The following is a 23,793-nucleotide window of genomic DNA, read 5'->3' as shown; positions in this document are numbered from 1 at the left end:
TCATAAACCTAAAAAACTAATCCTGTTAGACCAGACCAGAAGGGTGGAATGTTGAAGAGGGAGAAGCCTAAGATATATAAGGAGTTGGAATTATAACCTGAGGGGAGGTGAGGAGTGGTAAAACTGAGGTCCAGAAGGCTTAATACTTTGTGTTTACAGGCTTCTGGGGCGGGGCGGGGGGGGGGGGAGAGAAGCCTCCACTTCAGAGAATCTACGATTTCAAAAAGTTTCCAGATAACGTTATTTGCAACTGAAAAATAAACCACATCCAAACCAGAAAAACAGAACGGTCACAGGAGGAGCAGTTGGCTTTCTTGGTGATGGTGAATGTTAAAAGGTCCTGGCAGCAACTTTTCCAGAACCAGAATTCTGAGAAAGTTGACCATTCCGGACTGAACCACATGCAAACAAGAGTCAGATCATGGAGCCCAAGCCTGGTCTACAGCGATTAACTTCATTAGCTATGAACTCCAAAGTGTGGGATTCTCTCCAAACCTGTGTCAAACTCTTGCAGCATTTTGCAGCGATAACCTTGCATTTTGCAGCACCGTTCCCCCAATCTGAGTAATTGACACATCAAACACAACACTGAACACTGCAAAACATTGACACAGGCTTGGAGGATACCCCAAATTTCAGGGTTTGTAGCTACTGAAGCTATGGGCAGGAGCTCTCTAGGCAGGTGTTTCTCCATCCTACCTGGAGAGTGACCCCACACTGCTTTCTAATGCCCCAGCAGAAACCGGTTTTTTCACAGCCTCAGCTGACCTTGGAGCAGCATGAAAAAGGTGGCGGGCAGAGGGACTCCTTTGTAAAAGCCCACTTTGCCAAATAGTTTTGGGGAAAGCATGAGGGCCAAACCAGGTTCAAACCAAGCTTCAGATGTGGCCCCTTTGAATTGTGGATTCAAGAGCCTAAGGATGTCAGTGACATTTAAGTTAAGAACACAAGAAGAACCTGCTAGATCTGGCTGATGGCACATTAAGTCTAGCATCCTGTTCTCACAGGGACCAACCAGATGCCCGTGGGAAACTGGCAAGTAGGCCCTGTTCACAAGAGCACTCTTCTTCCCTGCAGTTTCCAGCAACTGGGATTCAGAAGCATTAATTGCCTCTGACTGTGGAGGCAGAGCATAGCCATCATGGCTAGTAGCCTTTGATAGCCTTCTCCTCCATGAATATGCCCAATCCTCTTTTAAAGCCATCCAGGTTGGTGGCCTCCTGTGGCAGAGAGTTCCATAGTTCAACTATGAACTGCATGAAAAAGTGTGTTCTTTTTCTGTCCTGAAAGTTTTATAAAATTATTTTATGTCACCTCTTATTTAGACTAAAAACTCCCAACCGGTGTGAACTTTCCTCATAAGGGAGTCCCATAGGTTTCTCTTGTTTTAATAGATATATATTTTAATCCCCTAGACCAGAATGAGGATTTTGAGTGACAAGTTACCAGAAAGGCCAAAAAATGTGACAAAGCAGCATTTTGAAATCACTGAAGTTTCCAGCTTCGCACATCAAAAATGCATTGCTTTGGTTATTTGTATCACATCAAGCTTAGATCCCCTTTGGCTGGGTCCCTGAACTCTCATCTAGCCACGTAATAGCCACCTACAGATCTGCTTTAGGTTCAGGCAACAAGCAGCAGCACGAATGGGGGGAAAGCAGATTATTCTGCATTGTGAAATGAAACAGTGTCGTAAAGCTTAAGTTGATAACCACACGGACAGGAAGGAGACACCAGCTCAGGAATCAATTGTTCCAGAAATTCTCCTGGCGTTTGGGAAGGTAGACACCCAAATCCCTCTTTCCACGTGGTTAAAAAGATTCATTCTGGACAGGATGAGAAGATGCAAAATGAAACAACTAGGAGATTAGCACAAAACCACACATGCAGGCTGCTGCAATTTGCGGGGGAAACACCCAGCAAAGCTGAAAATTGCTCTTGTTCAAAAGTTAACTAAGCTTTGGGGCAAGACACTTGGAGCAAACATCTGCCAGGAACAAGGGCACCCTCTTCCCCTTTGACGGGAGACTGACCAGACCAGTTCATCTCTGATAGTTCCATCTGTAGAAGGAATTCCATAAAGCAGTCTTCACCAACCTGGCCACTTGGGTCAGCCCCACAGATTCAAGGGGGCTCCTTTCCAAGTATGCACCTTTGCAATCCTGATATACAAGATGACAAAATGGAAGAGGGTGCAGAAGCAAGCACGCCAGCCAGCTGTGTTGGGCTGAAAGCATCTTTGGCACACTAAGCATCCGAAAGACAAATCGGCTTCTCCTGGTGCACACATAAGAGACAGAGTTGACAAAGGACAGGCTCATTTGGGACCCTGCCCAGACAGGCAGGCAGGTTGCATGTTCCCAGGAGATCTGCACAGACAAGTATCACTTTAGTGTGCAATTATGACCAAAACGTTGATGTGAAAGGGTGGACAGGAGGAGACAGAAAATGTAGTTTTGGGGAGTGTGAGTGTGTGCGGTTACTTTTACTCACACACACACAAAGCGCTGTATCCAACTAATATGTCCCATCAGTGCAAGAATTTACGCTTGTGCAATGGACCTTCTTCCCCGGTGCGCCCCTGCATCCACTCTGGAGGGTTGGGGAAAAACCCAGGACAGACTTAGGGGTGTACAGGGTGGGATGGAAAGAGTGAGGAATTTATTTATTTTTTGCAAAGTCATTAGTGCTGCATTGGTTACAACCCTTACTGAATGATTTCCCCCATCTGTCAACTTAGCCCTAAGCAAGAAATGAGTCCACCTTTCTGTTTGAAGAGGGGAACTGACACTTATAGGAAGAGTTCAATGAAGGCACGCACCCCACCCAGCCACCAAGTCTTTCAACACCACCTGTCTCCTCTCAAGAGCATTAGCACAGCAAAGGCAGGCTTAGGAAGGTGTCACTGGCCTTGAAGCTAACCCAGCACCAGCTGCGGAAAGGGATTACTGGAATTGGCCAATTAAAAGCAAAATATGAAAGGAATGGAAATGTCTTTTGCTCCTCTGCTGCCACCAGGTGGTTCCCCTTCAGTACTGAATCCCCTTGCTTAACAGCAGGAAAATGCTTCCAGAAAGCCTGGGTCCAGGTCAGTTCTTCTCCAAACCTTTCAGGTTCAGAGTCTGGAACACTTGAGCAGCTGTGTGGGTTAATTTGTAAGCGAGCCCCACTGCGTTCTACGGGATTTATTTCCAGGTCAAATATGTACAGGATGGTAGGCGGATGTTTCTGTCAATGCAGAGGAGCAACTTCCTCCTCTTTCCTCAAAAGAGAGACCGGACTCAAATGGTAAGAACACACTTTTTTATTCCCCCCCCCCCACTGCCATTTCCATTTTCCTGAAACACACTCAAGTGCCTGAGCTCAGCGCTCATCAAGGCTGCAGAGAAGTAAGAGTCCACAGGGTCACCTCAGTGCAAGAGCTTGTTCTGAAACTCGCTCCCGACAGGAGATGGGTGCAGCAGGTCTGCCTTGCCTTTGGGCTCCTTCACCTGCTCAGGAGGCAGCCACCTGGGTGAGCGGGTCTTCAAGGTACTGGACCAGAGCTTGAGCCTGGGAAAACACAAGGACAGGCGGGTTAGGAACTTGGGAAGCTGCCTTATATACAGAGTCAGCCCAATGGTGCACCGAGCTCAGTATTACCTACACTGATTGACAGAGGCTCGGCAGGGTTCTCTCCCAGCACTATCTGCAGATGCCGGGGATCACTGAGCTACAGCCCTCCCCATAGGGTTGAAAGAATTGGTTGGCTGTGTGCCCACCTCCTCTGCAGAATTCAGGTAAAGCAAACTTGGGCACTGGCTCAGGCATCGCCCTCAACAAGAGTACAGTGGTACCTCGAGTTACAAACACCTCAGGTTACAAACTCCGCTAACCTGGAAGAGTTACCTCGAGTTGAGAACTTTGCCCCAGGAGGAGAACAGAAATCGTGTGCCAGCAGCACAGCAGCAGCAAGAGGCCCCATTAGCAAAAGCACGCCTCTAGTTAAGAACAGTTTCAGGTTAAGAAAGGACCTCCGGAACGAATTAAGTTTGTAACTAGAGGTACCACTGTAGTTGTTGAAAAGCAGAAGCTTCCTAACTCCTTGTGGCCATGTGATGGCTGGGGAGGAGGCAGAAAGCATCCACAAGCCCAAAACCCACCGCTTCACATACTTGTAACACCAGTTTGGGGTACGTAAAAGCGAGGCCGTTGTCTCTCATGACATGAAATGCAGAGCTTTTCAACAGGATGAGCTGAGGTGACTCAGTTGCTAATCGTAGCTCAAGTCGGTAGAGCATGAGACTCAGGGCTGTGGGTTCAAGCCCCACGTTGGACAAAAGATTCCTGCATTGCAGGGGGTTGGACTAGATGGCTCTCATGGTCCCATCCCACTCTACAATTCTGTGAACAGTATAGTAACCGTATGGACCATACCTAAGTGTATAGAAATCAAATGTAAAACCGTCAAATGGTGTATGTGTATGAATTAGACCCCAGAGACCTTAATGCCTGCAATAGAATGCTATGAGTGGGATGGAGGAAGAGAAGAGTCCCCAATAAGCTGCCTTGAGGAAGCACCAAAGGTTCTTGGCTGGATGTGTTGCTGCATCTCTTACAGGGAGACACTCTCTGGAAGTAGTTATTTTACTTGTGTCACCTTCCAAGATGGGCTGCCCCACAAGAATAAAAGTAATAAAACCAGGAGCAGGTTGACCCCTTACCTTGGCTTTCAGCATGCCAAATCCCACCGTCTCTTTCGCGTACATGCACAGGAGCAGATTGGCAACGCGGGTGATGGCAACACGGCCCTCCTTGGGTCATTTTATGCATTGTGCAGGGCAGGGTAGAGAGGATAGAGAATATGAGTGCACAATATTCACAGACTGCAGGGCATTCAGGTTTCTCACCCTGCAGAGGTGTTGCCCTATTCAAATTCAGACAAGTTTTCTGCCACTTTTAATACAGGGACAGCACAACTTTTCCGGGCCAAGGGCCATGTTCATCCTCTGGGGGCTGTGTGGCAAACTGGTCGTGGCCAATGTGCAGAAAAATGGGAGTGGCGAAAACCACTCCTCTCAAGGTCGCTTTCCAGAAGGCTTGCCAACCAGCTCTTCTACGCTATTGAAATAGTAATAGTAGTTCATTGGTAATCCTCTGAAATAATAATATTTTTTAAAAGGTGGACCTGGGGCCACAAAGCCATTTGGGAATGCTAGATATAGCCTATGGGCAAGCCCCCCCCCAAGAGCTCTGAAGAAAATGTCCCACAATGAAGGGAGATTCTGGACCCCCTACCTTCCTCTACCAGTGAGGTTGTAGTGGACTGGGGCTCTTGCCACCACTCCGCCATGAAGCTCCTGGGTGACCTTGGACCAGTCACTGCCTCTCAGCCTAATCTACCTCCCTGGTCTGTTGTGAGGATAAAATGGGAAGAGGAAGTATTATATATGCCGCCTTGAGCTCCTTGCAAGAAAGCTGGGATATCAGTGTAATAAATGAATTCCTTAAAGCAGAAGCTTGTGTGTCGCCATCACAGGCCTCCTCTGGTGCCTGCTGGAGCAGCTCCAGGCTGCATGATGCCTACAGGGCTTGCTTCACCACCATGAGATGAATACATCCGACCTATTGTGACTGCTGGCTAATGCACAGCCCAGCTACACTTCGCACTCACCAGGTAGCAATTTGGGCAGCTGAGGACCTCAAGTGGCCCCCTCAACAGATATGCAGACTCAATTCCCTGTATTACAGGAGGTTGGACTCCAGGACCATTGGGTCTCTTCCAACTCTACAATTCTATGAATTAAGTCACCATGCAAAACAGTGGCTGGCAAGTTTGCCTCCTTGTTGCCATGACATCCAGAAGGGCAAACCCCACAGGGGCTGATCAGCAACACCTGCAAATCCCTGGGCAAAACTCTGTGCAGAGGGCTTTGCATGCGCCATTATATCAGCAGATTGCAAGGGCTTCAGTGCACAGCATGGGCCAACTTTCCCACCTCCACCCTCCAAGCTTTTCTCTGCAGGCTGGTGGAAAAGCTGCTGGAAACCTCTCCAGGCAAGTGCTCCCTTGTAGTGGAGCCACTCTTAAGCAAGCAAATGTGATTATGAAGCCATGTTCTGACTCCAGCTGTATCTTCTAGCCTCTTGTCAATCTCCAGCCCAACGCTAACAGAGGCCGGACTGTATACAGGGCATCCCACAACCACCCTGTTCCATCCTTCCAATATCGCTCCTCAAAGATTTCCAGATGTGCCATTTCATCATGCATAGAGAAACGTGCTGCCACAAAGGTGTGCCTCCAGCCATACCTAGGGATTTGAGATTTCCTACTATCCCTGAAATGAATGTTCCCGGTGACCGATACATCCCAGTGAACCAGCAGCAGCAGAGGTTGCCAGGATATTCAACACCTCATGATACGTACCATACAGTCCATTAGGATGAACTTCAAGTTATCCTCATTGAACGCTTGGTGCCCGTTCTTGTCATAAGCCACCCAGATATTGCTGGCGATGGCAGCTGTGACTCTGGCATCTGTGTCTCCGTAACCAGAATATGCAAGGAGAGAGCCCTCATTGTTCAGAAGGCTAAAGAGGAACAGCAAAGAGGATTAAATAGTCCTAGAGAATTGTGTCTATGTCTAAAAGTGATTTTGAAAGAGATTAACAGATACTTTTATTTGTAACCTGATGGGCGCTCATACGAGGGTGATGTCCATGCAGCAAATTAAAACAGCATGTGCAACTGACATTTTGCACAGTGATGTTTACAGACCTGCACCTAACTATTTGCAACGTACTGCTTTAATTCAGCCTCTGCAGCCTGAAGTGCAGCAGTCCGGTACACACACATAAACACACTGCAAGTATTATTTGCTAACAAAAGGAACCGAAATGCTATATAAAATTATATACGCACAGCTGCACACACAGAAAGAGACAGAAAACACACTCTCTTGACCAATTCAAGCCTGAAGTTCTAGAGTAAAACCACAGAGCCTAGGACTTGCCGATCAGAAGGTCGGCAGGTCAAATCCCCGCAATGGGGTGAGCTCCCATTGTTCGGTCCCTGCTCCTGCCAACCTAGTAGTTCGAAAGCACGTCAAAGTGCAAGTAGATAAATAGGTACCGCTCTGGTGGGAAGGTAAACGGCGTTTCCGTGCACTGCTCTGGTTCGCCAGAAGCGGCTTAGTCATGCTGGCCACATGACCCGGAAGCTGTCTGCGGACAAACACCTGCTCCCTCAGCCTATAGAGCGAGATGAGTATGCAACCCCAGTCGGTCACGACTGGACCTAATGGTCAGGGGTCCCTTTACCTTTATTCTGCTTATGCTAGCCTTTTCAAATGTTTCATTATGTGCAGCAATATAAAGCTCCCCTCCTAGATTCCCTCTAAGTGGTTATTATTATTAAAGCTAGCCAAATACACCTTGAGGAAGTGAGTTCCATAAGTTGCAATGCAACCCTCTGCATTGCGACTCGCGAGTAAGCCCCACCAGCTCTGCTTGCCCAAGTACTCACAGGGTGCTCTGGACTCCCCCCGTGTTCGCCTGGCTCAGCACCTGCGTGAGGGCCTTGGGGCGCAGCATCACAACCTTCCAGCCAAACGCTCCCCTCGCAAAGCAGGGCGAAGCCTCGCATCAGCTGACCCAACAAGGAAATAACTCCGGGGCATTTTGGGAATTGTAGTCTTCCCCATCCCAACATCACTTCCGGTCTTCCCCCATCCCCGGTGGAGAGGCTTCACCAACTTGTCGCTAGGAGGTACGTTGCGGAGGGCCGCTCTATCCGCCCTCTCTCGTCTCCTCCTGCTGAATTCTCTCTTCGCTCTGAGCGGAGAATAGCAGCCAAGGCCAGAGATCTCTTTAAAAACCCAAAAGTGGCCGCCTGTGTGTAACTCTCAACTTTTCCTATCTCTGTTAGCCCACGAACGTGAAAATCGGTTTCCCAACACGCACTTCCGGCGACACTAGGGAGGGCTGTTTCCACCACGAAGATGGCAAATGCGGCGCCGCGTCCGATCGTCCACGAAATCTGTGAGAGAACCGCAGAACGGCGGCTGCGGCGGCGGCCTTTCCCACGGAGGCGCCGAGTTCCTACCCGTATTTTGTACGGCTCTTCAATCCTAATCCTGAGTCGAGTTTGGGGGGGAAATTTGCTTCGCCGGAAGTGCTCTTCAAGTACCCGGAAATGATGGTTTCCGCGTCTCTATGGTAGCAGCAGGCAGCGACGCCTCTCTGGCCCTACCTCCTCGGTGGCAGGTGGGCGGTCGGCCAAGATGGCGGAGCTGAGCGGCGGCGGGCCCGGCTCGGCCGGTGGCGGCGGAGGCGGCGGCGACAGCGGAGAAGGCGGCGGCGGCGGCCCCGAGTCGGGCCCGGGGGGGCTCCTCATCCGCGTGACGGTGAAGACCCCGAAAGACAAGGAGGAGATCCTCACCGGCGAGCGCGTTTCCGTCAAGGAGGTCAGCCGGGGGCGGGGAAGCTCTCGCCGGGACCCCTCAGCCTCTGCGGGCGGAGGCCAGGGAAGGGGCGGGAGGCGGCGGGGAGTGTCGCTTGTCTGCCCTCCCTCCTTCTCCTTTTCGTTACTGTCCGGCGGCAGCGAGGAACAAAGGGGCGAGGCGGGCTCTGAGGCGCTGGAAGGATTGGGGGGAGGGGACCCCCACCTCTCAGCCCGCGCGGCACGGAGTCACGTGGTGGAGCGCCCACCCACCTCTCCCGGAGCTGAAGTGAGGGGTGGGCTGTTTTGGGGGAGGGTCCGCGGTCGCCCCCCGCAACAGAAAAGGCGCCGATGGGTGGGATTTGGGGAAGGAGCCGCCTGGGGCTGCCTGTATACAAGGATGCTTCGCGCGCGGAACAGCATCCTCAGCTGCACCATCTCCAGGGCACGAGGGTCGCGGGGAGGCAGCAAGACACCCCCCGCCCGAGCCTCCCCGCAAAAGGGCTTAGTGCGAGGAGTGGGTTCAGGAGGCCCCCTGGCCTCGCCGGGCAAGGGAAGCTAGAGGCTCCCGTTTCCTCCCCGCTTCCTCCGCCAAGACATGCCGGTCTCAGGACAAGGCGGTCGGATGGGTTCCTGAAGAGAAGCAGGTGGAAGAGGAGCAGAGATAAAACATAAGCACCCAGGTTATGGGTGGTGGTGAATGGGGTCGATCAGAGTGAAAGAAAAGGAGGGTGGGTTGGGCAAGGCAAAGTGGTTGGGCAAGGAAGCAAGCAGGCTTTTATTTCCTGCAACATCGAGGGAGAAATAGCGATGAAGCAGATCAGGCTTGAGGATTTGTCTGAGAGGGAAGAGAATGGGGAAAGGAAGAATGGGTAAAGCCTGGAGAAGAGAATGTGAACAATCTGGAGTGGTTGAGGCGGGATAATGAGGGCAGAAAGAGAAGAAATGAAGATGAGAGTGCCACCTTGTGGGGAAGATAGACAACAGCTGAGTGGATTCAGGAGTTGTTGCAGATCTTTCTGGGGTGTATGATGCATTGAAAGGGGGAAATTTCGGTTGGGTTGAAGCCTTCTCTGGGGCTTGGAGGGAAGGTGGCAGAGAGTAATAAAGACATTCTGGTGCCCTCCAAATGTTTTGTACTGCAGATATCCACAGGATACCTTGTTGGACAATGTTGATTTATGTAATAACTTCGCTGAATGTTTGAAGCTCTTCACGTAATCATGATGGGAAGGGCAGTATTAGTTTCCCCATATTGCAGGGTGGGAGGGAGACTAAGAGACCGAGTAACTAGAGGAGCTTATGTGTTCATAGCAGGGGTGAGACTTGACCTGTGGAGCTTCTGCATCACAGGAATCTGCCTGGATGTAGGTGGAGGTCCGGTTAGGATGAAAAGGGAAAGGGCAGAGAAAGCAGACAGAGTGCTGTGTGGATGAAGAAACAGTGTTTGGTAAGGTGAAGCCAGGAGGCAGGAAGACTAAATGGACCTGCGGGGGATGAGGGTTGCCACCGCTTTGCCTTCTTGATCACTGCAAGAATGTCCGTGGAAAGCCTAACCTTCTAAAATGTCTTTTTTCCAGTTTAAAGAAGAGATTTCCCGTCGGTTTAAAGCCAAACAGGATCAGCTGGTTCTGATCTTTGCCGGGAAAATTCTGAAAGATGGGGATACCTTGAATCAGCACGGGATCAAAGATGGACTGACGGTGCATCTGGTGATCAAAACTCCACAGAAGTAAGAGCTTCCCTCTGAAAAGCAGGCCCATTAAGTCAGCTTTAGTTTATATTGCAGATATGTCACTTAGTAAGTGGCAGCTTCCCCTCCTCAAAAGACTGGCTCAAATCCTTCTGAATAAGAATTACTTTAAGTAGCTCCTCTTTGCCTCTTTGTTCATATACAAACTGAAACATGCAAAACACAGATAAAAACACCATATTGAATTCATAGTAAAAGAGAACAATGCAGTATGGCTTTAGTAGGTGACAAGCAGATTTAAATAACAAGCATAAAATATCCAGGGGAAAACCTGGAATGCTATGGTGGTTTCAGCAAGAAATACTTTCAAAAGTAAATAACATATTCTCCTAGGGCCTAGGTATCCTAAAGGGCTGCTGTCTCCTCTGTAAAGCTGACCACTGAATAAGATCTGGATTCCTCTGGGTGCCCCTGCATTTGGTGGTTAGCTGGGTGGCTACTGGAGTGTGTGTGTAGTGGCAGTAGTAGTAGTAATAGTAATAATAATAATAATAATAATAATAATAATAAATAATAATAATAATAATAATAATAATAATAAATTTTATTTATATCCCGCCCTCCCCAGCCGAAGCCGGGCTCAGGGCGGCTAACAACAATAAAACAGTACAAAAGTACAGCGCAAACAACACTCTAAAATCATTCATTATAAAATTAATTAATTCAAGCCACTGGCAACCATTGGTCCAGAGCTCCACGAAGATTGCTGAGGGAGGGAGTCAGGCTGTGCCCTGGCCAAAGGCCTGGTGGAACAGCTCTGTCTTGCAGGCCCTGCGGAAAGATGTCAAGTCCCGCAGGGCCCTGGTCTCTTGTGACAGAGTGTTCCACCAGATCGGAGCCACGGCCAAAAAAGTCCTGGCTCTAGTTGAGGCCAGCCTAACTTCTCTGTGGCCTGGGACCTTCAAGATGTTTTTATTTGAAGACCGTAAGTTTCTCTGTGGGGCATACCAGGAGAGGCGGTCCCGTAGGTACGAGGGTCCTAGGCCGTATAGGGCTTTAAAGGTTAAAACCAGCACCTTAAACCTGATCCTGTACTCCACCGGGAGCCAGTGCAGCTGGTATAGCACCAGGTGAAAGTGATCTCGCAGCGAAGACCCCGTAAGGAGTCTTGCTGCAGCATTCTGCACCCGCTGGAGTTTCTGGGTCAGTCTCTAGGGCAGCCCCACGTAGAGCGAGTTACAATAATCCAGTCTGGAGGTGACCGTTGTGTGGATCACAGTGGCTTGGTCAGGGCGAGAGAGGTAAGGAGCCAACTGCTTAGCTTGGCAGAGATGGAAAAATGCCGCCTTTGTTGTAGCTGCAATCTGTGCCTCCATGGAAAGGGAGGTGTCGAAGATTACACCCAAACTCTTAACGGACGGTGCTGGCACTAATTGCGCCCCCGCAAGAGATGGGAGTTGCCCCCCCAATCCCATATCGTCCAGTCCCAGCCACAGGACCCCTGTCTTCGAAGGATTTAGCTTCACCCGGCTCCCACGTAACCATCCAGCCACAGCTTCCAAACATCTGGTCAGAGTGTCTGGGGCCGAGTCAGGATGGCCATCCATCAACAGATAGAGTTGGGTGTCATCAGCATACTGATGGCAACCCAGCCCAAAACTCCGGACAAGCTGGGCGAGGGGGCACATAAAGATGTTGAAAAGCATCGGGGAGAGTATCGCACCCTGAGGTACTCCACACACCAAGGAGTGGCGCGATGACAAATCCCCCCCAAGTGCCACCCTCTGTCCCCGACCAGAGAGAAACGAGCGCAGCCATTGAAGGACTGTGCCCTGGATCCCCACGTTGGCAAGGCGGTGGTCCAGAAGTTCGTGATCGACCATGTCGAAAGCTGCTGACAGATCTAGAAGAATCAGCAGCCCCAACCCACCTCGATCCAGCTGTCTACGAAGATCATCTGTTAGGGCAACCAGAGCCGTCTCGGTCCCATGACCAGCGCGGAAGCCGGACTGGAATGGATCCAGAGCTGATTTTTCATCCAGAAACCCACCAAGCTGTTCAGCAACCGCTCTCTCAACCACCTTATCCAGGAACGGAAGATTCGAAACCGGGCACTAATTGGATAGATCTAAAGGATCTAATGATGTTTTCTTTAAGAGCGGGCGCACCACTGCCTCCTTCAGTTCCCCTGGGAATGTCCCCATGCCAAGGGACAAATTGATGATATCCCCCAGGAGGGCCTGCACCTCGTCTGGACACGCTCCAGGACACGTAGTTAATAGTAGTTAAGAGCCCTTTTATTGGCCTTTGTTGTTTTATCTGTGGGTTCTTCTGTTTTTACCTTACTGATGGCTTTTTTTAAGAATGAGAAAGAAGAGTAGCCACCCCCACCTGCCATAGACCTTTGCTTGGGCTTCCCCATTGCAAAATTCAGGGTTCTAAGAGTTGCTGAGCACACACACTAAATTATTCTAATGTAATTTGTAGGGAAATAGTAGCTTCCTTTTAAATTCAAGGAGAGCTATATGGTCACATAACAGTTGTGTCGTCACCTGTCACTTTCCTTTATTTGCAGGACTCAAGACCCTTCAGTGGCGCCTGCTGCTTCCCCTCCTCCTGCTGCTGCTACTGCGACTTCTGTTGCTGCTGCTACTCCCTCGGCAGCCCCTGCTTCCCCCGCAGCCCCACCTCAGCCTTCAACATCCAGCAACACGCTCTCTGATGCAGGGAGCAGCAGCCGGAGGAGCAGCGGATTGGGAGCCACGCCAGGCCTGGCAGCAGATGGGACCCCTGGCGGAGCCACCTCCATCTTGTGTGAGCGTTGCTGAGTTTCTTCTGCTCGGGGTTAGCCTTTGGCTTTCCTGTCTTCTTGGGCACCAGTGGGACATTTTGGGGTCTTTGCTCCCACCCTAGCAGGCGTGAGAGCAGAGTTCCAGGGTCTGAGGATCTCAAGGCAGGCAGTTCTGCTTTATTGATTTGTTAACAAAACAAACAAAAGTGCGAACATGTCAGAAAGAAAACTGAAGAATAAAAAAAAAGGGGTGGCTTGTGTGCACCAGATGGATTAGTGGGTTTATAAATGGACTCTTGAGTTTTAAAAGCTTAAGAGAAATACTGGAAGGAAAACCTTCCTAATCCCATGATTCATGTGAAAATTGGCCACTTGCAGGAGCCCCAGCTTTGTCTTTTCACACTTGTATCCAGGGGTCAGCAAACCTTTTCAGCAGGGGGCCGGTCCACTGTCCCTCAGTCTTTGTGGGGGGCCAGATTATGTTTTCCGGGGGGAAATGAACAAATTCCTATGCCCCCAAAATAACCCAGAGATGCATTTTAAATAAAAGGACACATTCTACTCATGTAAAAACACGCTGATTCCCGGACCGTCCACGGGCCAGATTTAGAAGGTGATTGGGCCGGATCCAGCCCCCGGGCCTTAGTTTGCCTACCCATGCTCTTATCCTTATGGGTCTTTTGAGTCTGCCTCTAAGGGCTGTTGAGCTGCTGGGTCTGATGCACAGCAAGATCCCAGAGAGCAAGAGCTGTGGTTGTTATATCCCATCCTGCCTTTTCAGTAAGCTCTGTGCATGAGTGTAGCCAGGATTTTTGTTGGCTTTTATTGGGGGGGGGGGAGGGAGAACCTCTGATTTTGATTGATTTGGGGGGGGCAGCTGCCCCTCCTGTCCCCCTTGGCTACACCAATGGCTCTGTGTTGGTAGTAGAAGGAGCAAGAGGGAGATGGGCCTTAGGTTTTAGCCATTCAGCCCCAGGCAGACCTTTCTCATTCATGCTTCCTTTCTTTCTGTCTTCTCTCAGCTGGCTTTGGCGGCATTGCTGGACTCGGTCACCTTGGGATGGGCTCTGCAAACTTCATGGAGCTTCAGCAGCAGATGCAGCGGCAGCTGATGTCCAACCCAGAGATGCTCTCCCAGATCATGGAGAACCCCCTGGTGCAGAACATGATGTCCAACCCAGACTTCATGCGGCAGATGATCATGGCCAACCCCCAGATGCAACAGCTGATGGAGCGCAACCCAGAGATTAGCCACATGCTGAACAACCCTGAGCTTATGCGCCAGGTGGGCTGTTGTTTCCCTGCTTGTGGCTTGAGGCAGTCTTTGGACTTTGTTTTAGGCATCGCACCAAACCAGGGTTTGCACTAACCATAGTTCAGAGCCCAAACCATTATTGTCTGCTTTTGTCATATTTCTGCTCATGGTTTTCTGTTTACCCTTCTCTTCTCAGACCATGGAGTTGGCACGTAACCCTGCCATGATGCAAGAGATGATGCGCAACCAGGACCGAGCCTTGAGCAATTTGGAGAGCATTCCTGGAGGGTACAATGCCCTGCGGCGGATGTACACAGATATTCAGGAGCCCATGTTCAGTGCTGCCAGGGAACAGGTAGGCTAGGTCTGACTGTCTCCTCTAATCAGAACAAAACACTCATTTAATTAAGATTTCACAAGATTCACCAAGTTTATTACAAATTCCTCAGACAAGTTGATAAATGTCTGTGACTGGTTACCTCCCTAGCCTTTATGAGCACAGCAGTACTTTGATGTTCTGCGGTTTTGATATGAATCTGCCAAATTGTTTAAGAATTTTATTAGGTAATTCACTCTGGGATTTTTGTACAAAGATCAGTGTAGGAGGTGAATGGCAAAAACTGTTTGTACTTTTAAAAGATTAGTATGCAAATCAAGTCCTCAAAATTAAGTTAGTCACATCCATAAACTTCAATGAGTCTGCTTTGAGTAGGACTAGGATAAGATACAGCCCTGTGGTTACAAGTGTGCAAGCATCCAAGTTTTAGTGATGGTTGTTTTCATTTTCTCTCTTTGTTTCTGTGGTGACAGGGCAAAAGCTATAGTTTGTCAGTTCCAAAGATCACAGTTTGTCAGTTTGTCAGTTCCAAAGATCTGGTCTGCAAACCAGAGTTTGTTTAAACCATGTTGTTTGATGGGTTTAACCATGGTCTGTCAGTTCACACATCACACCAAATCATAGGTATGCTCCTTAAGTGGGGTTTGTGTGCTGTCTGAATACAGTCAGAGACTCAGGGCTGCTTACAGTAAATATCGTAGCAGATGGTAAACACGTATTTGGTGAAACCTGCAGTTTAAATCAAAGCTCTGTTTTGTAATCCCAGCACACCTTCATTTCATTTTCTTGCTAATCCCGTGAAGCAAAATTCGTCTGAGAGTTTGCAGAGTCACTCATTGAGCCAAATCTTCTCTGTCTAGTTTGGCAATAATCCCTTCTCTGCCTTGGCCGGGAGTTCCGACACCTCGAACTCACAGCCCTTGCGGACGGAAAACCGAGAACCGCTGCCCAACCCTTGGAGCCCCACGCCTGCCTCTCAAGGCCAGGCGCCAAGCGGCGAAGGGAGCACCGGCTCGGTGACAAGCCAAAGCACACCCACCGTCTCCAACCCTTTGGGGATCAACGCAACCAACCTAGGATCTGGTACGTACATAGCTAGCGTGGAATCCGAGGGGCGGTAGGTATCCTGGCAGCTGCGCGTTTGCACTCAGAGCTGGCCTTTCTAGATTACAGAACTGCTCTTCATTTCGAAGTGTGGTAGTTCTGTGGTTGCTTAACCTGAAGATTTTTGACTGTTCCGGAGAGATGAGAATTGGCTGACATTTCCACTCTGCCACAGTGACAGTTTAAGAACCGGGATTATTGCTCAATTGAACGGGAAAACCCTCTTACTTTAGTGTGAGGCTCCCATGGGTGACAAGGAAAAAACATTGTCACCCCCAACCTCAAAATCTGGTTGCTGAGCCAGTGAGAGCCAAATTGGCATAGTGGTTGGAGTGTTGGACTAGGACCTGAGAGATCAGGGTTCAAATCCCCACTTGGCTATGGGGAGTCAGTGCTGCTCAACCTAACCTACCTCACAAGGCTGTTGTGGGGATGAAATGAGGAGAACCATGTACGCCACATTGAGCGCCTTGGAGACAAAGGTGGGATAAAGAAACAGTAAGTAAATAAGTCTTGTTACTGTTTTCTACCAGCTAATTCAATGGCATACTGGTATTAAGTAACTGGCATAGGGTAAGTCAATTCTGTTTAACTCTTTAACATACGTAACCTGTTATTGATGTATTCTGAGCTTGTGGTGGTCCTTCTTTCTGGAAGGATCCAATAGGTGGCTCAACAGGGAGGAGAAAATCAGGTTTTGTTAATCACGTTCTGTGTATTTCATGCATGTGCATTAAGTGAAAAAATGTACATTGATTTGGCCCATCATTCCCACAAAACAACTGTTTATCTCTGTCATGACACTTTTTGAATTAGGAAAGGTTTTGTGGGGGTTTTAGTGGTTTGTATCTGCTGGGGAAAGAGCAGGGATCTCATTACGTATATTGTTCATTGCTACAGTAAAAAAAAGATCCCTTTTTGAAATTAAAGTTTTTAAAAAGACATCCATGTGACTGCAGTAAAAAACCAAAAGCCAACAGAATTCTGTCAAAGGGTTAAAATCAGAAAGGGGATTGGCGAGGCTTCCAGTGACCTTTTAATTCAATGAACTTAACCCAATTTGGGGACTTTGTTTTGAGATCCCTGGTTTTGTTTCTGGAGTGTGATCAGGAAGCAGCTTCAGGCATCTTGCCCCATCTAGGTTGGCAGAGCTACATGTTTGTTGGCTGTTAAATTTTCAACTCTCTCCCCTTTGTTACAGGAATGTTCAGCAGCCCTGAGATGCAAGGTCTTCTGCAGCAGATCTCAGAGAACCCCCAGCTCATGCAGAACGTGATCTCTGCCCCTTACATGCGTACAATGTTGCAGACGCTAGGCCAGTACCCTGACATTGCAGCACAAGTGAGTACAGCCTAATCTGCATTCATGGGGCCCAATATGTGAAGGAGGGGGGTCTGTTAGCCGGGAAGCCTCCTTTTGGTGTGATGTTTAGCAGTGCGGCGCTCTTACCTTAGCAAAAGCGATTTCATATCTGTAACTGACAAATCTGCAGCAGAATCTCATGACTCCTGCACTCTCACGTTTGCTTTTTACAAGTCAAGTTGCAGTGTGCGCTGTTTGCAGAATGGGCCCCTTGATGTGAATTGATTACTAGATGTGGAATTAAAAACTACCAGAAGAAGAGCCCTGCTGCTGGATCAGTCCAGTGGCCCGCATCCTGGCCCTCAAAGTGGCCAACTAGATGCCTGTGGGAAAGCACCAGGCAGGACCTGAGTCCAGGAGCCCTCTCCCCTCCTTCGGTTTCCAGCAACTGGTATCCAGAAGCATTGCTGCCTCCACCTGTGGATCAGTAGCCTCCTATGAATTTGTCTGATCCTCCTTTCAAGCCATGTAAATTGGTGGCAATCGCTGCCTATTGGGGGAACGAGTTCCATAGATTAACTACGTGCTGCATGAAGAAAGACTTTCTGTCATCTGTCCCGAATCTTCCAAAAAGGGAGCAGGAGTAGACTGAAAAGGTCCTATATCTGTGTGCTTTTGGTGGCATCAGAATATGCGGCTGTTGCCTAGCTGCATGGGACATGTGCTAGGAATAGCAACTTCCGCCTTCCTGAGCTGCCTTTGCTCTTCCGTTTCTTTGCAGATGATGGTGAATGTTCCCCTCTTCGCTGGCAACCCCCCGCTTCAGGAGCACCTGCGACTCCAGCTACCTGCCTTTCTACAGCAGGTGCGGCATAAACAGTGTTGTCCTTGATTTCGGGATTAATAGTTTACTCAGGGCTGGACTCCAAAGAAGCTTTGTGTAGAGGCTGAGGAACAAAAATCCGTAATGGACTGACCAGGCCCTTTTAGTGATCATGTCACAATAATAACTTTCAGGTCTGCAGTCTCCCTGCTGTGGGGATTTGGGGAGTCCTTGTTCAAAGTATTTATTTGCGGCAGCCCTATGAAGCTGCAGAGATATTTGGCCTGCTCTATCAGTATTGTCTACTCTGCCTGGGACTGGCTCACCATTGTTTTGGGCTGAGAAAGGTCTTTCTCGTTACCTGCTGATGGATCATAATATTTTTTTTTTCTTCTAGGCACCCCTTTGGCCAGTTGGATGTTGGGGTTTGGATGGAATGCTAAGCTCAGTATTATGTTCATCCGCATTGGGCTGGTGTGGTCCCCACTCCGACTCTTGACACAGCCACGCGTGTTAGATATTGGAAGCTTTTGCTTCAGTTTTCAACATGCCATTCTTAAGGCTAACCACAGTTCAGTTGGGCTCAAGTATAAAAAGAAACTGTGGTTAGTTGAAAAACAAAGCAAAACTTGTTTGAAGGCAGCCTTTCCATTCCTGACTTTTTGTCTGGTTCCCTTTCTATTATTTAGTTTACGTTCTCTGTTAGAGTTTGTTGTTGCTGCCATTTTATTTGTAGATTTATTGATTTGTGGTGGTTGTTTTTTTAAAATTTTTTGATCCTATCTTGAGTCACATTGGGTGCCTCATATTGATAATGATAATAATCTGTTCTTAATTTGAGATGCCAGAGATTGAATCTGGGACATTTTGTATTCAAATCGTGTACTCTACCACGGTTTCGGTCTGCAATAACTGCAGTTGACAGACACAGGGAGTGGCATGCCTTGGTGGCAGTTGAACTGATATTAAAATCCAGTGTATCCAGTGACTGGACAAAAAATGAAAAAGGAGGTTGCCCAGTGCCAATGAAAACCCCCCAAAGGTTGAATATCACCAGATGGCAAAAAACACAATTGAGTATTTGAATAAAATGCAGGATGGAAACCATCGTATTTTAATAAAATAGTCATATTTTAGGTATAGGATTTGTTTAGAATAGCTATGAGACGGAATCGCTAAGCTCTCATCTGAAACCTCAGTTAACATTGAAAAACCACTTGTTTTGGATTTTACCAAGAGCTATGTTATAAGTGAACAATGGTAATCTATAGGACAGCTGACCTTTTTCAGGCTGAGGGCTGCATTTGACCCATGGTGGAGGGGGCATAAAAACCTTGGCATAATCAAAACACAACGGTAGCCATTAGTAAAACTGTTAAAAGTAATAATAACAAGACAAATTGTGTGGGGACGTGTGGAAGGAGGCCAGATTTGGGCTGTGGGTTAAGCACCCCTGCTAGAGAAACACGGTGATGGCCGTTCAGTGACAATCTAGCAGTTTCACGGTACTGGCAGTAGTATCAAACCCTTCCGGCAACCAATACAGTACCGTCAAATTTTACACGGGTAAACTGCATCTACCCTTGGAACGTCCCCCACACAAGCATCCCTCACCTTCAGGAGTCAGTGAGCTGAGTGGGCCTTGAGCTGTAAGCAAAAGCATAGAACTTTTGAGCTCTCTGCTTTGCTTACTGAGCATGTCCTGCTCAGCACGCCGGCTCTGGAATGCAAGATAGCACAGGCCTATCAGAGATCTCATGTGACCATTTCCAGGCTTTCAGAGCTGGTGTGCCAAGAGGACCTTCTTGCCTGGTGTACAAGGCAGAGAGCCTTTTTCACACTGGAAAAAACTGGTGTGCATTTCATTTGTGCAGTTTCAACCAGCTGGCCTTCAACCATGCAAGGTTGGAATTGCACTAGTTAAATGTGTTAAAGATGTGATTGAATTGTATCCCAAATCTTAAGCTTTCTTTATGACTAAAGGACCGGAGTAGAAGACATCCAAGAGAAGCAATCCACAGTTTCCTTGAAACTGGTGGCTCACTTGTGATTTTTGTCGCCCCCACCCCCAGATGCAGAACCCTGATTCTCTCTCGATCTTGACCAACCCTCGTGCCATGCAGGCCCTGCTGCAGATCCAGCAGGGGCTCCAAACGCTGCAAACGGAGGCCCCGGGACTGGTTTCCAGGTAATGTAGGAGCTGACTCAGGCCTTGGGGGCATTACTGCAGGGTTCAGCCTCTGAAGAAGGGCAGCAAAGCAGCAGGAGGTTCTTGCTCCTCCCGCTTTCAACTGCTGAGAATCAACATAGAAGTCCTTCCTGTAGGCTTCCTGGGAACAATATATGCGTCAACAATATATGTGGCAAGCCTGTTCCTAGAAATTCTGTGTGTGATGTAATACGGCGGCGTAAAGACAATACTGTTTCTGGCTTTTTGTTACGTTACTTATTAAGACTTTCTATTCTGCTTTTCATGTTAACATCACAAGGCTGTGTGGAAAAGGGGAAATTGCATTTAAGCTTAGCTTATGGAATGCAAAAGTAACCAGGGTTAAGTCAAAACTGGCATTGTAATAACTCACTTGCTATCAGTGTCCAGCAAAGGCCTGAGAGAATCAATCAATTTTTTTCTTTTTAAGCAGAGACTGAAATGCAACCAGTGTTGCAAACTGGAAACAGCAATTCCTGCTTTTGTAGATTTCCAAGGTTTCAGTTCTTTTTTTGAGTAGACTCCAGAAATTAATAGGCCCAAATTAGTCACATCAGTTAACATTAATGGGTCAACTCTGGAACACTGGCTACAACCAAGAATCTGTGGCAGTCTTAACCATATCTCCCCTGTTCCAGTAGCTGCAGCACTCTGTGATTTTTATTGTGGCCAACCTCTGCACAAGGCTTGCTTCAGGTCCCTAAAGTCGGCCTCCTTCCCTCAGGGATTTGCTGCCTTGTGCTAAGTAGCTTCTCCCTGTCTCATCTTGCAGCCTTGGGACTTTTGGAGCCCCTCGCGTCCCTCCACCCTCTGCCGGAGGAAGCACAATCCCCGAGACCCCCATCTCCTCCGCTTCAACACCTGCTAGTGCCTCTCCAGCTGGGGACAGCAACCCCCACCAGCAGCTCATGCAGCACATGATCCAGCTACTGGCCGGTGCAAATTCTCAAGTAGGTAGTGGTGCATTTCTGTCCTGAGTCTTCGTCCTTTCTTCCATTGACCCCTTTTGGTTGGGGTGCAGTGCAGTCTCAGGCAGACATGACTCTGATGTTTCATCGCAGAGCCCAGCACTTTCTATTCCTGTCTGGCACAGCCTCTCTCAACTCTGCTACTGGGTGTATAAAAAACAAAGTGCCATCTCAAGGGCCGTGGTCCCAAGCTGTATAGGGACTTGTATGTTAGTACCAGCACCTTGAACTTAGCCTGGTAGCAAATGGGCAGCCAGGGCAAAGCCTACAAGCGAAGTGTTATTTGCTGGTGTTAGTTTGTCCCCACATGCAACCGAGTTGCTGAGTTTACACCAGCTGCAGCCTCTGGATAAACCCCAAGGGTAGCCCCTCCATAGAGCATGTTGCAGTAATCCAACCATGAGGTTACCAATGCATGGACAACTGGTCAAGCTATCGCAATCCAGGAATGGCCATACTGTCTTAGTTGCAGGAGAGAGTATCCCGCAGACTACAGTGATCTTCTGGGTGTGAAAGGGCTGCTGGAAGCCATGGGTGCATGAGGACAGGGGTTGCAGTTGAGGGGTTTGAGTAGGCCGCTTGGTCTGTGCCATACTAGCTGCCTTGAGCCGTGCTTGCTGTACAGTTCACCTCCTCTCTCTCCCCCCCCCCCAATGGCAGGCGCAGAGTCCAGAGGTCCGGTTCCAGCAGCAGCTTGAGCAGCTCAATGCAATGGGCTTCATCAACCGTGAGGCAAACCTTCAGGCGCTCATTGCCACTGGGGGAGACATCAACGCTGCCATCGAGAGACTCTTGGGCTCCCAGCCTTCCTAACATCGTAGGCCCCGTCCAATCTGCGACATGATATCAAAACACAGACCTCTCGAGGATTGTCATTGTCAGGCCCTCCGACAGCTGTCCATGAATTTAAAAACTGGAACAATACCCCCCCTTCAGTTCAGTGCATCCTGTTCTATGTTTTCCTCTGAAATGCTTCAAAAACTGCCTTGTGCATGGATGATTCCAGTTCTTGAAAAACGGCCATTTTGAGACATGTTTCTCCCCTGCTTCCCTCTCCACCCACACCCTCTTCCCCCCAAAATGAGGCTCCTACTCTAACTGGTCAAAGTGTAACTTCTAGATAACCCAAATAATTGTGTTGGATTAGCTCGCTTTTTAAATCATATAAAAGCTGTATTTCTTTTCTCCCCCGCCCACCTGCCTTCCGACCAAAAGTGAAATATGAAGGGAATATCTGCTCCCACCAACTCAAAAGACTTTTTCTCATCAATAGTGATGAGAAAGGCACACGATTTGGAAATGCCAGTAGGCAGAAAAAAAGGAGTGGTCCTTTTGCACAGTGACTCCAGCGCCTCAAACCTGGATGGACTTGAGCATCACACTGCCTTCCTGCTTTTATCTTTAGTGGTTATGGGATGTCAAGATGTGGAGTTGGGGTGGGCGGGTGAGATTACCTGAGAGCATTTGCCATTGGAAAGAGGTGCTGAGCTGTCCTCATAAGGTGTGGTGGCTCTTGGGTTGGAATAATGTTTTGTTATCAGCCTCCCTCCTTTGGAATGTAAGCTGCCTCCTTGATGCATCCAAAACCACGACTTGCTATTTTTCTCCACCCTCCTCTCCCCGGCCACAACTCCCAGTACTTGCCATTGGTCCTCCAGTCAAAGGTGCTTTGATGCAGCAGACTTTGGTGGAGTGGTCTCTGTGTTGCATGCTTTTTGAAAGAACAAGGGCAAAGAAGGGAGGTTGGGGAATCCTTCACATCTGTGGGATGCTATTGATAGTTCTCCCCCCCTTTTTATTCCCTTCCTCCCCCCCCCCCCCCAGTTTTAGTTCAGAATGTTTAAAAATCTGATTGCTAAAGAGGCTCTTGAGGGCAGTGTAATCTGCAACAGAAATTACAAGTTTTTATCCAGGAATAAAATGCACAAAGCATCTGTCTTTTCTCCCCACCCCCCTTCTCTTTGTGTATGTGTGGGGAGTTCATTTATTCTCTGTAGGCATGCAGTCTGCCATGGCATTCCCTGCTTGGTTGAACAGCCAGTTCTCCCTTGTGCTTGGCAGGGAGATCAGTGGGTGACGTGGATAATCTCACTCTGCTTCAAGGCAAGACCTACCTATTGCTTTCCTGCCTTTGTGCCAGTCCAGCGTATTGTTTAAAAGATCAGAGTACTGTGCCACAGTGACTTCGTATGGGTTCCCTTTTTTATTTTTAATCCCTTTCCCATTAGCTAATAGCTAATAATAAGGGGATTCGGGTGGCGCTGTGGGTTAAACCACAGAGCCTAGGACTTGCCGATTGGAAGGTTGGCGGTTTGAATCCCCATTACGGGGTGAGCTCCTGTTGCTCATTCCCTGCTCCTGCCAGCCTAGCAGTTCGAAAGCACGTCAGATATCATATATGGCAGACCACATTTGGTGGGGTGTATGGGCAGGATTCTCTTGTGATTTCCACCACAGGCCCCATTTGCTACATCTACCATAAGCATTTCTATAGGGGTGATACAATAGAACATGTTGAATTGTAGAGCTGGAAGGGACCATCTAGTCCAACCCCCTGCAGCGCAGGAATATGCCGCTGTCCCATATAGGGATTGAACCTGCAACCGTGGCATTATCAGCACCACACTAACCAACGAAACTACCAGGTGGCTTTTTAGTTTAGAACAAAAGGTAGCTGAGGACCAAAACGGCAATAGGTTTTATGGGGATAGAAATGCTTCTTTCATCATGCTAATTTAATTGCTCAATTTAATTGATAGGCAGGGTATTCAGGGCAGGCAAAAGGGATTTGGAGTTTAAGAGACCACATAATTTTACAGCATTTGTTGCCAAGCCAAAAGGAGAATTGGCTAAGTGGATGGAGATGGAGGAGGAGGAGGATGGTGCTGAACTA

The 23,793-nt window shown here is 48.6% G+C and overlaps 2 protein-coding genes across 3 annotated transcripts; one reads left to right on the top strand and one right to left on the bottom strand.

The window, feature by feature from the left end:
- Positions 1-3,311: 3,311 nt before the first annotated feature.
- On the bottom strand, positions 3,312-7,750 carry LAMTOR2 (late endosomal/lysosomal adaptor, MAPK and MTOR activator 2). The gene is made up of 4 exons (XM_083417433.1): positions 7,504-7,750; positions 6,407-6,569; positions 4,704-4,793; positions 3,312-3,552 (listed from the first exon to the last, which is right to left on the bottom strand). The coding sequence occupies exons 1-4, from the start codon at positions 7,569-7,571 to the stop codon at positions 3,496-3,498; spliced, it is 378 nt and encodes a 125-aa protein (XP_083273559.1). The 5' UTR covers positions 7,572-7,750; the 3' UTR covers positions 3,312-3,495.
- Positions 7,751-7,895: 145 nt separating this feature from the next.
- On the top strand, positions 7,896-22,849 carry UBQLN4 (ubiquilin 4). 2 transcript variants are annotated; one of them, XM_083417356.1, is made up of 11 exons: positions 7,896-8,443; positions 9,999-10,150; positions 12,687-12,925; positions 13,925-14,187; positions 14,354-14,512; positions 15,355-15,577; positions 16,800-16,939; positions 17,682-17,765; positions 19,796-19,911; positions 20,705-20,882; positions 21,561-22,849. In XM_083417356.1, the coding sequence occupies exons 1-11, from the start codon at positions 8,261-8,263 to the stop codon at positions 21,711-21,713; spliced, it is 1,890 nt and encodes a 629-aa protein (XP_083273482.1). In that variant the 5' UTR covers positions 7,896-8,260; the 3' UTR covers positions 21,714-22,849. The 2 variants fall into 2 exon arrangements, 1 of the variants encoding a protein (XP_083273482.1); XR_014505921.1 differs by lacking the exons at positions 20,705-20,882; positions 21,561-22,849 and adding an exon at positions 18,121-18,328.
- The last annotated feature ends 944 nt before the right edge of the window (positions 22,850-23,793 follow it).

Source organism: Podarcis tiliguerta (genome assembly GCF_965153285.1).
Source record: "Podarcis tiliguerta genome assembly, chromosome: 16".
NCBI lineage: Eukaryota > Metazoa > Chordata > Lepidosauria > Squamata > Lacertidae > Podarcis > Podarcis tiliguerta.
This window is presented reverse-complemented; position numbering and strand designations above follow the sequence as displayed.

Coding starts and splice junctions, on each gene's coding strand:
- LAMTOR2 (XM_083417433.1), bottom strand. CDS start 7,571: ATGCTGCGCCCCAAGGCCCTCACGCAGGTGCTGAGCCAGGCGAACACG. Junction 6,570..7,503: donor GGGGGAGTCCAGAGCACCCT/GTGAGTACTTGG, acceptor GTTCCTCTTTAG/CCTTCTGAACAATGAGGGCT. Junction 3,553..4,703: donor TTGGCATGCTGAAAGCCAAG/GTAAGGGGTCAA, acceptor GTGTTTTCCCAG/GCTCAAGCTCTGGTCCAGTA.
- UBQLN4 (XM_083417356.1), top strand. CDS start 8,261: ATGGCGGAGCTGAGCGGCGGCGGGCCCGGCTCGGCCGGTGGCGGCGGA. Junction 17,766..19,795: donor TACCTGCCTTTCTACAGCAG/GTGCGGCATAAA, acceptor CCCCACCCCCAG/ATGCAGAACCCTGATTCTCT. Junction 20,883..21,560: donor TGGCCGGTGCAAATTCTCAA/GTAGGTAGTGGT, acceptor CCCCAATGGCAG/GCGCAGAGTCCAGAGGTCCG.